General features: G+C 50.1%; 1 protein-coding gene across 2 annotated transcripts in view; it reads left to right on the top strand.

Annotated features, from left to right (window-relative positions):
- The first annotated feature begins 5,356 nt into the window (after window positions 1–5,356).
- The window catches only part of LOC135823246 (uncharacterized), a 12,564-nt gene continuing 3,168 nt past the window's right edge, over window positions 5,357–14,752 (top strand). Inside the window, exons 1-5 of one of the 2 annotated variants that reach the window (XM_065336096.1) lie at window positions 5,357–5,469; window positions 9,671–11,805; window positions 12,272–12,320; window positions 13,065–13,182; window positions 13,698–13,789. In XM_065336096.1, coding sequence (XP_065192168.1) covers window positions 5,442–5,469; window positions 9,671–11,805; window positions 12,272–12,320; window positions 13,065–13,182; window positions 13,698–13,789 — 2,422 coding nt within the window. In that variant the 5' untranslated portion in view covers window positions 5,357–5,441. Of the gene's footprint in view, window positions 5,470–9,670; window positions 11,806–12,271; window positions 12,321–13,061; window positions 13,183–13,697; window positions 13,790–14,752 lie in introns of both variants that reach the window. The other variant, XM_065336095.1, reaches the window with a different exon arrangement.

Here is a 14,752-nt window from a genome sequence, read left to right as displayed (position 1 = left end):
GTTGCTTTCTGACATGTAAAGTATCATGTACATAGCGTTTTCTGATCGTGGCATGCTTCAAATATTTGTATTTTTGTTTTGCGACAAGAGTGAAGATAAGTGCCAATTTTAACTTGGCGGATCAAGTAGGCCATTCACACGACGTCCAAACTCAAATTTATCGTACATTTCCAAGGATATTAATTTTACTCGCATACGATAAACTTGGACACACGCTTGCAACTGATTTTTGAACTTGGCCGGGGTCCTTGTGTTCACGATTATACTTTGCACACGAGCAAAAGTGCCGGTGTTGAAAGTGCACGCTGCAAATGTAGTGTGTGGGATATTTTTTCAAACGGGAATTTAAGAATTAAAAACCCAAGCCCACGGGTACACACCCAGGTCTGCGGGCATACCTCTGCATACGCGCACACACACACACACACACACACACACACACACACACACACACACACACACACACACACACACACACACACACATTCATGTGCACAAACATACTTGCAGACACTCCCACGCCCCGTCTGTGCGTACAACAACGTAATCACGCACGCACTCACAAGCAATCAACACATAGGTTTGGGGGTTGCCATGACTTCAATTTGATTAAAGATTTTAAATAGAATAGTATTTGATGTTAGACCAGAGGGCGTACAAATGGCCGACGGGGCCAGCAACCTGTCCGCTGCATGATTATAGCCCGACCAAGGGCGCATGATTATAGCCCGACCCAGGGCGCATGATTAAAGCCCGACCCAGGGCGCATGATTATAGCCCGACAAAGGGCGCATGATTATAGCCCGACCGAGGGCGCATGACTATAGCCCGACCGAGGGCGCATGATTATAGCCCGACCGAGGGCGCATGATTATAGCCCGACCGAGGGCGCATGATTATAGCCCGACCGAGGGCGCATGATTATAGCCCGACCGAGGGCGCATGATTATAGCCCGACCGAGGGCGCATGACTGAGTATAGCCCGACCGAGGGCGCATGACTATAGCCCGACCGAGGGCGCATGACTATAGCCCGACCGAGGGCGCCTGACTAGAGCCCGACCGAGGGCGCATGACTATAGCCCGACCGAGGGCGCATGACTATAGCCCGACCGAGGGCGCATGACTATAGCCCGACCGAGGGCGCATGACTATAGCCCGACCGAGGGCGCATGACTATAGTCCGACCGAGGGCGCATGACTATAGCCCGACCGAGGGCGCATGACTATAGCCCGACCGAGGGCGCATGACTATAGCCCGACCGAGGGCGCATGACTATAGCCCGACCGAGGGCGCATGACTATAGCCCGACCGAGGGCGCATGACTATAGCCCGACCGAAGGCGCATGATGATAGCCCGACCGAGGGCGCATGATTATAGCCCGACCGAGGGCGCATGGCTATAGACCCACCGAGGGCGCATGATTATAGACCCACCGAGGGCGCATGGTTATAGACCGACCGAGGGCGCATGATTATAGCCCAACCGAGGGCGCATGATTATAGCCCCACCGAGGGCGCATGATTATAGCCCCACCGAGGGCGCATGATTATAGCCCCACCGAGGGCGCATGATTATAGCATAGACCGACCGAGGGCGCATGGCTATAGCCCCACCGAGGGCGCATGGTTATAGCCTCACCGAGGGCGCATGATTATAGCCCGACCGAGGGCGCATGATTATACCCCGACCGAGGGCGCATGATTATAGCCCGACCGAGGGTTCAAGAATATGCGTAAAGCCCAATCGAGGGCGTGTGAACGGCCGCCGAGGCCAGCAACCTGCCTACCGAAGCCTAAAGCATACCGCCCAACCGAGGGTGCACAACGGCCATCGAGCCAATAGCCTGCCCACCGAGGGCTAAAGCAAACTTCCCGCCAAGGGATAAAGCGTAGTACCCACCGAGGGCCAAAGCATGCTGCCCACCATGGGCCGATTTTATACTGCCCACCGAGGGCTAAATCATACTGCCTATTGAGCAAATGAATAGCCACCGAGGCCGACAACCTGCCCGCCAAGGGAAAAGCATACTGCCCCTAGGGCCGAAATTATACTGCCCATTGAGGGCAAACGAACGACTACCGAGGCCAAGAACTCACACAACTGCCTGGCATTAGGCGTCACACCACACGCATACGATATGATGCCCGCTTGCACCCAAAAAAGTGATAAACCTAGAAGGCATGGCACCCCCACTACGGAAGGTGTATTTGTACCCTCAGCATTATACCTATGCATAATCATATGATGCCGCCGCTACCTCATCAATTGCTCTGACTAGGGTACACGGTACCGGCTAGCAAAGCAGTATAAACTGTGGCTTTCAGAGTATCCACGAGAACTCTCTCGCCTCTTACACATCCGTATATTCTCTTCCTACACAGGCATATAACCTCATACAAGCTCGAAAAGAACGCTCATACACACACACACACCACCACGCACACACGTTCATAAGCACGCACCAGCGTTCTCTCGACCGCCTCGCATTCATGTGACAGAGAATAGATGCCCGTAGACCACCACAAGCTGCTCGTGTGAGCCCACTTACTGGCCCGATCGTCGCCAACACCGCATACAGCTTGTCGGCCTAGAAAAGCACATACCGTACCAGCGAACAGGCCATCTTGCCCCGCCCTGATGGCTGCTTTCGCCTTAGCCACTCTAGCAGTAGCCACAAACTCTCACCACCTGCACTTCTGCACCCCATCCATCACTTCACACGATAACATACGCGCCTGCCACATGCACATCCACATATGTACAGCACGCAGCACACGTCCATATCCTCACCACTGCCATACCTGCGGACTACGCACTCACACTGCTCTGAGATGCTGGCGTGGGCCCACATACCAATCACTAGCACTGATACTGGCCTGGGAAAGCGCAAACGTTGGCCATCAGTTCCAGGTTAGCTCATTCTATTGGCTACTAGCCTGCCCGGCGCTGAGCCATGCATAATGCGCCTCCAGATCACATCTGGTGCGTATGCACGTGCAAGCTGGGGATCCAAGCCATAGAGCACTTTCCTCCTGCCCGATTTATCTTGGTGGGACGCGTGGCGGTTGTTGGTGAAAACTTGCACAACATTGTCAGCGAGCCTTTGAGCACATTGCGTTTGTTGGCCAAGTTTCCCCAAAAAGAGAAGGGCCCAGGTAACACTGAACGAGGCGACGGTAGTAGACTGATGGTCAATCCAGGACAGGGTGGATTGCCCACGCTATCAGCCAGCATACTGCAGTCCTGGCGAGGCAATGTTTATGTGCATAGCGTCAAGATGTACAGCGTCTTATCACCATATTCAGGTGCGATCTCACTCTCGGCCAGCAAACCATAGAGTTGGCGCGGGCGGCCACCACGCGAATGAATAGTTAATGACATGCTGAATGCAAACAAAACTAGACTCCCGAACAAAGCGTCGACCAGCGAGTGCAGAGGCCGGTAGTGACTGCGGAGCAAATGGAAGCACAAGCCGTAATGCACTGATCGGGCCTCAAAAGGAGCAGGCAGGCATTTTTTGTTCAACATATGCCTGACAGAAAGATTAGCACGGCAGGCACAGATACGTCGGCATGAATGCGTGCGTGCACACGGCAACCATGACTTGCCCCCGGCGGGGCAAGGGTAGGTAGTGAGTAACGACCGACCATATCAACAGAAAGCAATTTGCTGCCGCTATTCGATGTCACCCACAGGCGACAGTGGTGTCAGAACCTGCGGGGCAGGGTGCACCAAAGCACCTTGTAGTGGGTTGTCAGAATTCAGAGGCATTGAAAACTGCTTTCCGTTGGTTACGTGGTATGTCGAATGTTCCTCACCGCACGCCCGCGCAGCAGCTGGGGCGTCTCGTCCCCTCGGCGGTAGCAACAGCTGCTCTGCCAACAGTGATCCGATGGACAAGTATCATCCCGACTGATAAATGGTCTTCCGGATGATCAGCTACGCTATCAAGTCTGGTCTGGAGACGCGGGGTGAATTCGGAACTGCCACCGAGATTTCTGATAACGGTGGCCACGATTTCTAACGAACTGCTCTGGCCAAATTGCCAAGCGCAACGTTTGCGCAACTCGCGAACCGTGACATTACAATGATTCCCACGCGGTATGGCCCGCATAGCGGATGGGCCATCTCGTCCGCCCAGCAGTGACAACCGCTGCTCTTTCAACACTGATACGACGAACCCGTACGGTCCTGAACGACAACTGGGGTTAGGATGATGATGATGATGGGAGCGGCATAACTGCTCCACTAGTAACAGGGGAAAATGTGTAGCCACTCCCATGCCAAACTCAAAGTCGTATCCGCACGGCCCAGTTGATAAATGGATAGGGCTTCGCCTGTCGCTCTGTTGCCAGAGTTGGAGCTAAATGCAAGCACTATGCTGAACGTGCTGTGTACAATGGACACTTGGAAATCACTGCGACGACAACCAGCTCCAGTGAATTATTCCAGTTTGCATCTTGTCTTGAGTATCTTGGCGACTTGTGGCTTTAGTAAGTGAGTTGAGTTTGATATCTACTACTGTGATACTGGACACTGGATACTGTAAGTCTACAAATTATCAGCACGTTTTAAATTTCAGCATCCGCAGGCCAAAATCCTTTTCGGCCCCATTAAATTTCAGCCTATACAGCTTCTGCCTGTATATCCTGTCATACTGTATAATGCATGTTACAATTTCAAACAAATCCATCCTGACAGCTCTCAGCTCCATAGGCACATCAGGGCCACTTCCATGTCCTTTCCAAACTCTCCTATCATGCCTTGGAAACGCCACAACAACTCAATCTAGCATTTTTTTCAGCTTCTTGCTCAAACTCAACCGATTTTGACAATTCTTACTGCTCTGAAAAGCTGAGGTCCATGCACTTTTTTATGCCCATCCCGCGTGCCCCGTGCTAAATTGAAATGCCCTGGTATTTTCCAAAAAAATACAAGGTCTGAAACCAGAAAATTCGCGCTTACTCTGTGCCGTGAGTTCCTTGTTCATCTCGTTGCCTCTACTGCTCTAGGTTCATCTTTGTCCTGTCATCTTTGTCCTGTCATGTTTGTGACGAAAAACCAACATCTATCCTGTATATCACAGTTCATTTCACCATGGTAGTAGAAGTCACACCGACATTTATTTTTGGGGGGGATTACGAGTGCTTAAATTGCGGCTTATGTTCCGGAAAATACGATACGGAACTAAGGAAGAGAGAGAGAGAGAGAGAGAGAGAGAGAGAGAGAGAGAGAGAGAGAGAGAGAGAGAGAGAGAGAGACATAGAGAGAGAGACAGAGAGAGAGAGACAGAGAGAGAGAGAGAGAGAGAGAGAGAGAGAGAGAGAGAGAGAGAGAGAGAGAGAGAGAGAGAGAGAGAGAGAGAGAGAGAGAGAGAGAGAGAGAGCATGTTAAACAAATATGTGTGATTTGTGCCTCTGTTTTTTTCTGACTCTCTATGAAGGAGGCCAAGCAGCTGCAAGCAGGTAAGTGACAAATCAATTCTCAAACTTCTTTTCCGCAAAAAAGTTACAAGTCATGACCAGTGATGCACACGAATAGTCGAATAGTAATAAAGTTCGTTTGAAGAGCTGTACAATCATGTTCTATGTGTGGCATGCATGCTAGTTTTGTACGAGTACATGTGGACCCTGCGCTAACGGCAGTAGAGCTAGGGCCGCTGCTACAGATTACAGTACAGCGGTTACCGTACGTGTACTTGACGACGAATCCAGCCTGTGTGAGCGCGCGCCAAACAGTTAGTAGTAGTAACAATACAGTGCCGGCACTGTAGTACAGTTGCAAAGGACACGTGTAGTTGTACGAGTACAGTGCGTGCACTGTACTGTTGCGAAGTGGGAACCCATAATGCCTTCTTCTTTACTACTTTAGTTCGGTCCAACTCACCCCTCTCTTTCACGTTGAAGAACCGCCTGGACATCCAGTTCGTTTTTTGTGATGGCTTCTGGCACAGCTGGTCGTAGCAGCTCCGTTTAGGAGCACTCCGAGAAAGTTGATGGAGGCGCAAACATTGAATGCAAACTCTGCGAGACGAAGCTCGAGTTCAATGGCTCGGCTACGAGCTCAATGCGGGAAAATCTTCCCCGACGGCATGTTACTTGCTCGACGGCTGTAGCTGCCACGGATGCGAAGGTGTCCCAGGCGAAAAGCGCAGACGCAATGCAGAAGTTTCTGGGCCGTCAACAATTTCAACGAATACTAGAATATTCGTTCGTTGCCAGATTTGGTATTTGATAGAGTATTCGTTCTTGAAAACTGGGTTAGTGTGCATCACTGGTTGGAATACTATTTAGCATCCAATCCCTCACATATTCACACTCAGTCAGGGCAACAAGGACTGGCTTTGGAGACAATGTGTTAATTCGAGTAAATGGTCTCGTAATGCAAGAGCTCGAAGAGCTGGCAAGCAATGCTAGGCCGCTAGCAGCAAATTGCTCATGATGAGCAGCAACTAACGAAGCAAATGTCCAGTTGGAAGCAATAGAGCTGTATGTCCCCAAGTAGTACCATTAGCATGAAGATATGATGGCAGGGTTCTAGCCAGGTCAAAATAGTAGGAGGGGGGGGGGGGGCATGGGAAACAGTTACCCCGTAACCAATTTTTGCATTTTCCGAATTTGTCTTGCCATGCAAAATTCAATGTACGGGGCAAACCCCCGACTTCACAACAGACAAATGTGCCTTTATGAACCCTCCAGTAGTGACTATCCACTACACGTTTCGTTGAATGGCATCAAAAAAGCCCGAGGGTAAATAGTAGTGTTGCAGCGAATATTCGAATAATTGAATATCTTGGTTTTTTTGCGCTGCACAGAATATTCGAACGTGCGAGTCAGAAGTCGAATGTTCGAAATGCTACACTTTGTGTACAGCTTTCCGTACAAAGGCTAAATTCGCTCATCGCAGCACGCTCGCTGCGTTCTTGCATCGTAGAATGTGCAACAGTCACTGCAATTGAGCAGCAAACGACATCGTCAACATATTGTCGCTTACCGCTAATGCTGCCCAGTTTGACTTACGCGCCGTTTGTAGCTTGCACCTTCGCAAGAAATACTTATGTTCTTCTTCGTAGTTTGTAGCAGTTCCTGGTTAGTTTCGAATCGTATCAGTCCGCTTTGCTTAGTTTCGAGTCGGTAGAAATCCGTGATGTCGGATCGTAAAGCTAGCTCCGTGTGGGAGAGTTTGAGAGACTTGAGACTTCTGTTTCCTTCGCAAGTCCACAAAATAGTTAATCCTGCGCATGGAACCCGAGGATGTCGTCTTCTTCCGCTCCGAAGTATATTAGGGTCTTCCTTCGATACATCGTTGACGATCCATTTTAGGAGACTCAGTGCAACATGGAATCCAAACTGAAACGAATAAATTTTCATGTACTTGCAACAAAGAGTTACATCCAGAACAGTCCAGTCTACCGAGGAGAACTTTGTATTTTTTTGTCGCGGAATTCAAATCGCGTTTTCTCGACTTTTCCACAAAAGCTGTGGTCATGTCTTAGCACGCGCTGGCTCAAATAAACAAGGAAGCATAGTGTGCTGAAATGGGCTCGTCTGTATGGGTAGAATAGTAGAATATTCGTTCGTACTGTGCATATTTGTTAGAATATTCGTTCGTGATTTGCTATTCTTTGCAACACTGGTAAATAGTGATTATTGGGTGAACAGGGCACATTTTAGTGCTCTTTTATTGCTTGTTTTTTTGGATGAATTGGGCGCAGCATCCGGTGCGAAAAGTGGTACAAGCATGGTGGTACTGGTGGTAGCGTGTGTGACGCCCCTGGACTCTAAAAGCCAGTGCTTCAACTGTAACAACACCATAACAGGTGTCTCCTGTCTGCCAATATTCTGGTGATGGAGTGGTTATTGTGCGGGAAGCAATGCCTTTCAGACACACCGTAAAATTGGGACTCAAGCGGGCTTTCTCATAATACGAGTGCATGCAGTGAAGATGCACTCTCACTTGTTTTGCATTCCTGTTGCCTGTACTGTATGATTTCTTGTTAGTAATACAAAAGAAACAACAAACTGTAAATCAGTGGCGGATCCAGGGGGGGGTTCCGGGGGTTCCATGGAACCCCCTAAATTTTGCAAAGTGTGCGGCTGAGAAATATCGAAAAATATCATTGTGCACAAAAGGACGTCCGTCCGATCAGATTCACAGTCAGTGCAGTCACTGAGTCGAGGAGCGCGTGCGGTAGATCGATACTGACAGTCTGTACGGATAGTAGTCTGTACTGGTGTTCACGTCCGTGATTTACAAACGGACACTGTTGTGTAGACAACATTGGGTGGCTGTTTCCTTTTTGATCTTTCGAAACGATCCAAACGAATTACTTACCTCCATTGGCGCTGTCATTCACTGCTGCTCGGGATGGGTGTGGTGTGGTCAGTATTCCTTGGACAAGTTTTTTGCAGAAGAGAAAAGATGTTCCGAGGACTGAAACTCTTCAACGATCTTCGAACCGTACACGTAGAGTTCAAGCTCCTCAGAAGATGAGGGCTCCGACATCCAAGCAAAGTCAGTAATCTCTACCTGCTGCAGCATGCAGTAGTGACTAGTTGTTCCTCCGCAGGAACGGAGTGCTGCGCCAGCGATGTGTTTTAGATGACATTGAAAGGATTGTACAATAATTATTGTCGACACTGTTTCGCTGTTGTTGTTTCTGTCACTGAAGTGAAGACGATGCTCTTGTCCTGTGACTATAGAGCATTTCGCATCGTAAAATGCCAAAAATTTCCGAAAGTACAAATGGACAGGGAAAGTAACTTATAGTTGTCATTTCGGCATTCCTGGCTCTCAACGTACCCATGGCTTGCATATTCGATCTTTACAAGAAGTTGAAAGGGTCTTCAAGCCCTCACTGAACCGCTGTGCCAGTCGATTGCATACATGTATATGATTATGTGTCCGTACTAAAAAATATACAATGTAGGGTAAGCAGCAGCATTTGGCCCTGTACAGGTTTTCCATCGTCCACCGCACCACAACTGCGCTCCGACTCAGTTTCCAGCGGTGTGTGGTAGACGGGGTGCTCTGGCGGTACTTTACGGTACTAAGTATGTCCGTAGTGTGTTTTAAAAGCATGCCATTGCCACTAACACAATCGGATTGTCGTTATTACAACTTACTGTCAACCGCACAACTTCAAAACAATCTGATTCCATAATATTTTGTAGGGCTGAAAGGAATATTCGAATTATTCGAATATTCGAAATATGCAAAGCGGAAAAAGAATAATCTTCGTTAAAGTAGAATAGGAATATTGTACAGAAACTCGCCTTTTTGACATCGATCAAGGTTATTTGGTGCAAAATATAAGTAGGCTTGCCTTTTTCGATGTGCTATAATCAGCAAGACACATGATTTTTCAAATGTCTCTCTTGTAATTGGGGTGTATGCCAATTAATGGTCTATGGTTACCATGGATAAAACTTGGTATCCATGGAAATTGCACGGTTTAGAATATTCCGAATATTCTTCGTTTCGCATGTATTCGGAAAAAGAATATTCGTTCGCTTCATTGAGCATTCGTTTCAGCCCTAATATTTTGGCTGTTCAATTTTGGTTCAACCGGAACCCCCCTGTAGAGATCTCTGGATCCGCCCCTGTAAATGTCACCTGCAGTTACACAACATTTTTGATGTGTGCTGTGTTTATCGTTGTGCCCAGGAGATACTGCTGTTCTGCCAAGTATCAGTGAACTCGAAGCAGCAGAGCAGGAGGCAGCCCGGTTGGGCGGTACGACCGTCATCCATTTCCTGCACGTGGTAATACTTGGTGCGGCACGCGTTGGAAAGACCAGCTTGCTGAAGGCGTTGCTTGAGAAGATGCACAATGAGAATGAACTCAGCACACCCGGCATGCGCACGTCCTACGCAACTACAAACATCTCTGATGACTGTCGATTCATCGAATGCCCAGACATGCCAGATGCTCTGAGTCGACTCTACGTCATCACCATGATGTGCAAACCATCCACTTCGAATCATCCCCAAGACAAAGAGACAACACAAGATGACAGAGAGAGAGCCCCAGCAGGAGAGGATCCTGTGGCTGGGACCCATGCAGGACCTATGGAGGACAGCAGCAGCAGCAGAAGCAGCAGCAACGGGCCAGCAATGCGCGAGGAAATCCACGAGATCATCACAGGATTTCTCAACGCAGACCGGGTAAAGTACATCTCTGACCGGGCCAACACGCCCAACTATACCGTCATCACATTCCGCGACCTTGGAGGGCAGCAAGTCTACCAATCCGTACAGCCCCTCTTCATGGCCAAAAACACAGCCTTCATTGCCACATACAACTCTTCTCTGGATCTTCTAGAGACCCTTCCCAAGTTCGATGAATTTCAGGTCAGCCGGGAAGAATGTATCGAGCGGGCCACTCTACCGGCCAATGCGACTCGCCTAGACCAGCTGCTCGGCTGGCTCGACATGCTGCTGCTGAATGCGAAAGCTGACAGCAGCACAGACCAGAGTGCTGCAGATGATGTGTTTGTAGTGGGGTGTCAGAGTGACAGGTGGAACAAAACCGATTTGCCTGATCCTTGTAAGCTACTTCAAGAGAAGATAAAAGGTACGCGGTACCAGAACCTTGTCTGGAACGACACTTCGCACTTCAAAATCGACAACACCAGATCCACTGGAAGTGCAGGACAAGCAGATGAGCTGCAGCGATTGAGAGAGGCCATCATCGACCGCTGCCAGAAGAGCCAACGTAACATCCCTGTTCCATGGCTCCGATTCTGCATATCCATACACACGCTCAAGCAGGAGGTCACTTGGCCTTGGATTTCCTTCAAGGAGGCAAAGTTCATAGCGAAGCAAGTCAAGGCTGTTCCACATGACTGCAGTGACCGGCAAATACAGCTGCTGCTGAAGTACTGCCACGAAGCAGGCCACCTGGCGTACTTCCCAACTTTCAAGCTGAAAGACACGGTCATCCTGGAGCCCCAGTTCATCCTGGACTGTGTCAATGCCTTTGTCTACATGAAGCCTGACCGAGACATCACAGTGCACGAAGCGCGGTGCTATCGTTCTGGGTTCATGACGGAGTCCCTGGCACGCAAAGCTCTCAACAAGATGTTCGAGGGTCAGTCTTACTGCGACCATGCTAAGGCGTGGCAAGCAGTCAGAGCAAGCAGTGATGGGTTCAAGCTCATTTTTGAAATCCTAGAATGGCTCTCAGTCCTGGTAATTGTGCAGGATGAGAGGTCTGCTGAGCACGAGTTCATTGTACCTGCAGTCGTCCTGGAGATGGGCACGGACCCGCAAACGCCTTGTTCCTGTGCCTATGTGTCCATGAAGCACACAAACCGAGATGAGTTGATGCACTTTCCCGTGTTCCTGTATTGGCAATGCGTGGTGGAGGTGCTGCTTAAGTCACACAAGCGCTCGGCTGCCACACTGTCACGGTGCAGCGTTCGCCTTCGCTGGAACAGAGATTGGCCGTGGCTGCACCTGCACTATACACGCTACGGCTTACAAGTGTACGTCGAGTGCAAGGGCCGACACGGCGGTAGCGGAAAGTCTACGCTGGATGAAGTCCGGGCAATCGTGCTCACAGTGGTACGGAAGTGGGGCCTGCAGGTCGAAGTGATCAGCACATTGCCATGCCCCTGCGGAGAGACATCGGGCGAGGAGTGTTTACAGCATGGCTTATCTACGTGCCGCGCGCCAAGCTGTGCGCACGCCTTGGACGCTTCCACCCTAGTGGCTGAAGACTACCCACTGTGTACACGTTCAAATCCGGATATACAGATGATCCGTGAGCAGGCCATGTTCTGGCTGGGCCTTGACCAGGTTAGAAACTTGACCTGATTGAATTCCCGCAGCTATGCAATAAACGTTACGTTAGTAGCGCCTGCCGCTAGCTTTACTTCATATGTTTTTTTGGGGGGGGGGGCACGAACCATGAGACAAGTTCCACTAGGCCTTGTTGTAATTCTGTTTATCTCTGTTTAGGACGAGAGTTCTTCACACACAAAGTTGCACCATGTCTCTATTTTCTTAAAACTTGCCACATATTCCCGTCATGTTAATGAGGAGATAACCATTTTGAGCCTACTCTGACTTCAGCGATTATGGCTTGTGCGTGTGCGTGTTTGCATGCATGTGTGCTTTTGCTCGTGTGTATTTACATGTATGTGTGTGTGTGGTGTGTGCGCGTGCGGGTGTGTGCGTGCGGGTGGGCGTGTGTGTGTGCGGGCGTGTGCGTGTGGGCGTGGGCATGTGCTTGCGTGTACTTGGTCTCTTGCAATACCTGCAGGATGCATGTGGAAAGCTGTTTGACCCGAGATCGGCCTCTCTTCCTTCAGGTTAGTTGGATGCACAATACAAACAGATCTGGTACTTCCAAATGATGTTTTGCATGATCGCCGCATTCGTGTGAACCTTTACCGGTAGTCGCAAGGAAACCGGTACGCTGTTCTATTTTCGTTTTGAGTTACCTATTCCCGTTCGGGTATTGAACACGGCATGAGCACAGGACCATATCTGCTGTGGATAGAATGTAAAATTTGAGCCTCTTCTCACCGCAAGCTGGTGTTTGATCCCAGCCAACACTGCAGTTCTGACTCTGTTTTGGGCCCTGGACAACCGACATGTCATAGAATTGCTAAGGGGTCGCTGTCATATGTTGTCGCCCTGAAGCGAACATCATCCGTGGTAGAGGAGGAGGAGGGTGGAGGTCGAAAATCTTAACTTGCTCAACAATGCACTACGTGTACATGCACTTGATTTGTGGTGTCCAGCATTGCAAACTGTGTTCATTTTGGAGGAGTGAGGGGTCCGTCCGAGTATGAAATGAACCATGTTTGTTTCAGTGGCGACAATAAACTTCTGCAACAAACCGTGTGTGTGTACATGTATACGTTGCATCTGCATGTGTGTGTGTGTGTGTGTGTGTGTGTGTGTGTGTGCGTGTGGGTGTGTGTGTGCGTGTGCGTGTGCGTGTGTGTGCGTGTGTGTGCGTGCGTGCGTGCGTGGGTGTGTGTGGGTGTGTGTGCGTGTGCATGTCTCTTGGCCACTCCAATGGCACGCCGTCTGTTGGCTTGCAGCAGAAGCCTGTGCCAGTGTGGGCAGTAGAAGTGGTGGTCAAGGTGCTGGTGGAAGCGGTCATCACAGCGCTGGTGGAAGCGGTGTTCACGACGCTGAATTCATGTCACTTGGTGCCATTGGGTTAGTAAAGGCTTTCCTCGCAGGTTTATAATATAAATAGGTCAAATACGTTGCCTTGGAGCGGACCAATCAGCCGCTTTCATTAACGAAGCGTTCAGGGTAATGGAAACACTGACAACACGCCTGCACATTTTGTGAGGGGGGGGGGGGGCTTTTTGATCACAAAATGCTGCATTGCATTTCAAGACTCCACATTCCACCGAGGTGGGATTCTACTGTCCACGGGGAGGGGGGGGGGGCTCTACTGTCCACTGGGAGGGGGGGGGGCAGGCACTTTGCACTGGGGGGGGGGGGGGGGGCTCTACTGTCCACTGGGGGGGGGGGGGGGGCAGGCACTCTACTGTCCACATGGGGGGGGGGGGGGCTTTACTGTGCACTGGGGGGGGGGGGGGGGGGCACTCTACCGTGTCCACCGAGGGAGGCTCTACTGTTACGGCCCTACCTAGAACGTGGACCTGTTTCTATTTTTTTGGTTTTTTGTGCTGTTTTGTTCTGTATACCACTCTGCACTGCAGTGGAAAGACACTTGATCAGATTGCCAACCGGCATGCGTTTGTTAGCTCGATTGAACCGTTCATCGGTGGAGAGGAGAAAGGCGACGAGAGAGGTTGGTTGCTTTAGGACACCGCGATTCATGTGTATTTCAATGATACCGGGTTGTGAATATATTTTCTCCAGTAAGGATACGGCAGAGTTTTAGCCGTGTGTATGTAGCGAATTATGAGTAAACGTAGTTTGAAGTAGTTCTACAGTCAACCTTATTATCTGGGAGTGTAGGAGCCGTTCGATTGCGGGCCATTTTCGGAAAAAATGAGCGTGAGGCGGGTGGCCTAAATTTCCTTTGTATTTGAACATTCTCGGTGACGTCCAAGTATACTAATTTTGTGGTTCAACCAGTAGCATCACCAGTAGCACCTTCAGCAGCAGCATCACCAGTAGCACCTTCATCAGCATCAGCAGCAGTAGCAGCATCACCAGTAGCACCTTCACCAGCATCAGCAGCAGTAGCAGCATCACCAGTAGCACCTTCACCAGCATCAGCAGCAGTAGCAGCATCACCAGTAGCACCTTCACCAGCATCAGCAGCAGTAGCAGCATCACCAGTAGCACCTTCACCAGCATCAGCAGCAGTAGCAGCATCACCAGTAGCACCTTCACCAGCATCAGCAGCAGTAGCAGCATCACCAGTAGCACCTTCACCAGCATCAGCAGCAGTAGCAGCATCACCAGTAGCACCTTCACCAGCATCAGCAGCAGTAGCAGCATCACCAGTAGCACCTTCACCAGCATCAGCAGCAGTAGCAGCATCACCAGTAGCACCTTCACCAGCATCAGCAGCAGTAGCAGCATCACCAGTAGCACCTTCACCAGCATCAGCAGCAGTAGCAGCATCACCAGTAGCACCTTCACCAGCATCAGCAGCAGTAGCAGCATCACCAGTAGCACCTTCACCAGCATCAGCAGCAGTAGCAGCATCACCAGTAGCACCTTCACCAGCATCAGCAGCAGTAGCAGCATCACCAGTAGCACCTTCACCAGCATCAGCAGCAGTAGCAGCATCACCAGTAGC

The sequence above is a fragment of the Sycon ciliatum genome, chromosome 8 (genome assembly GCF_964019385.1).
Source record: "Sycon ciliatum chromosome 8, ocSycCili1.1, whole genome shotgun sequence".
Lineage (NCBI taxonomy): Eukaryota > Metazoa > Porifera > Calcarea > Leucosolenida > Sycettidae > Sycon > Sycon ciliatum.
The sequence above is the reverse complement of the archived record's forward strand: the minus strand, read 5'-3'. Positions and strand labels throughout refer to the sequence as shown.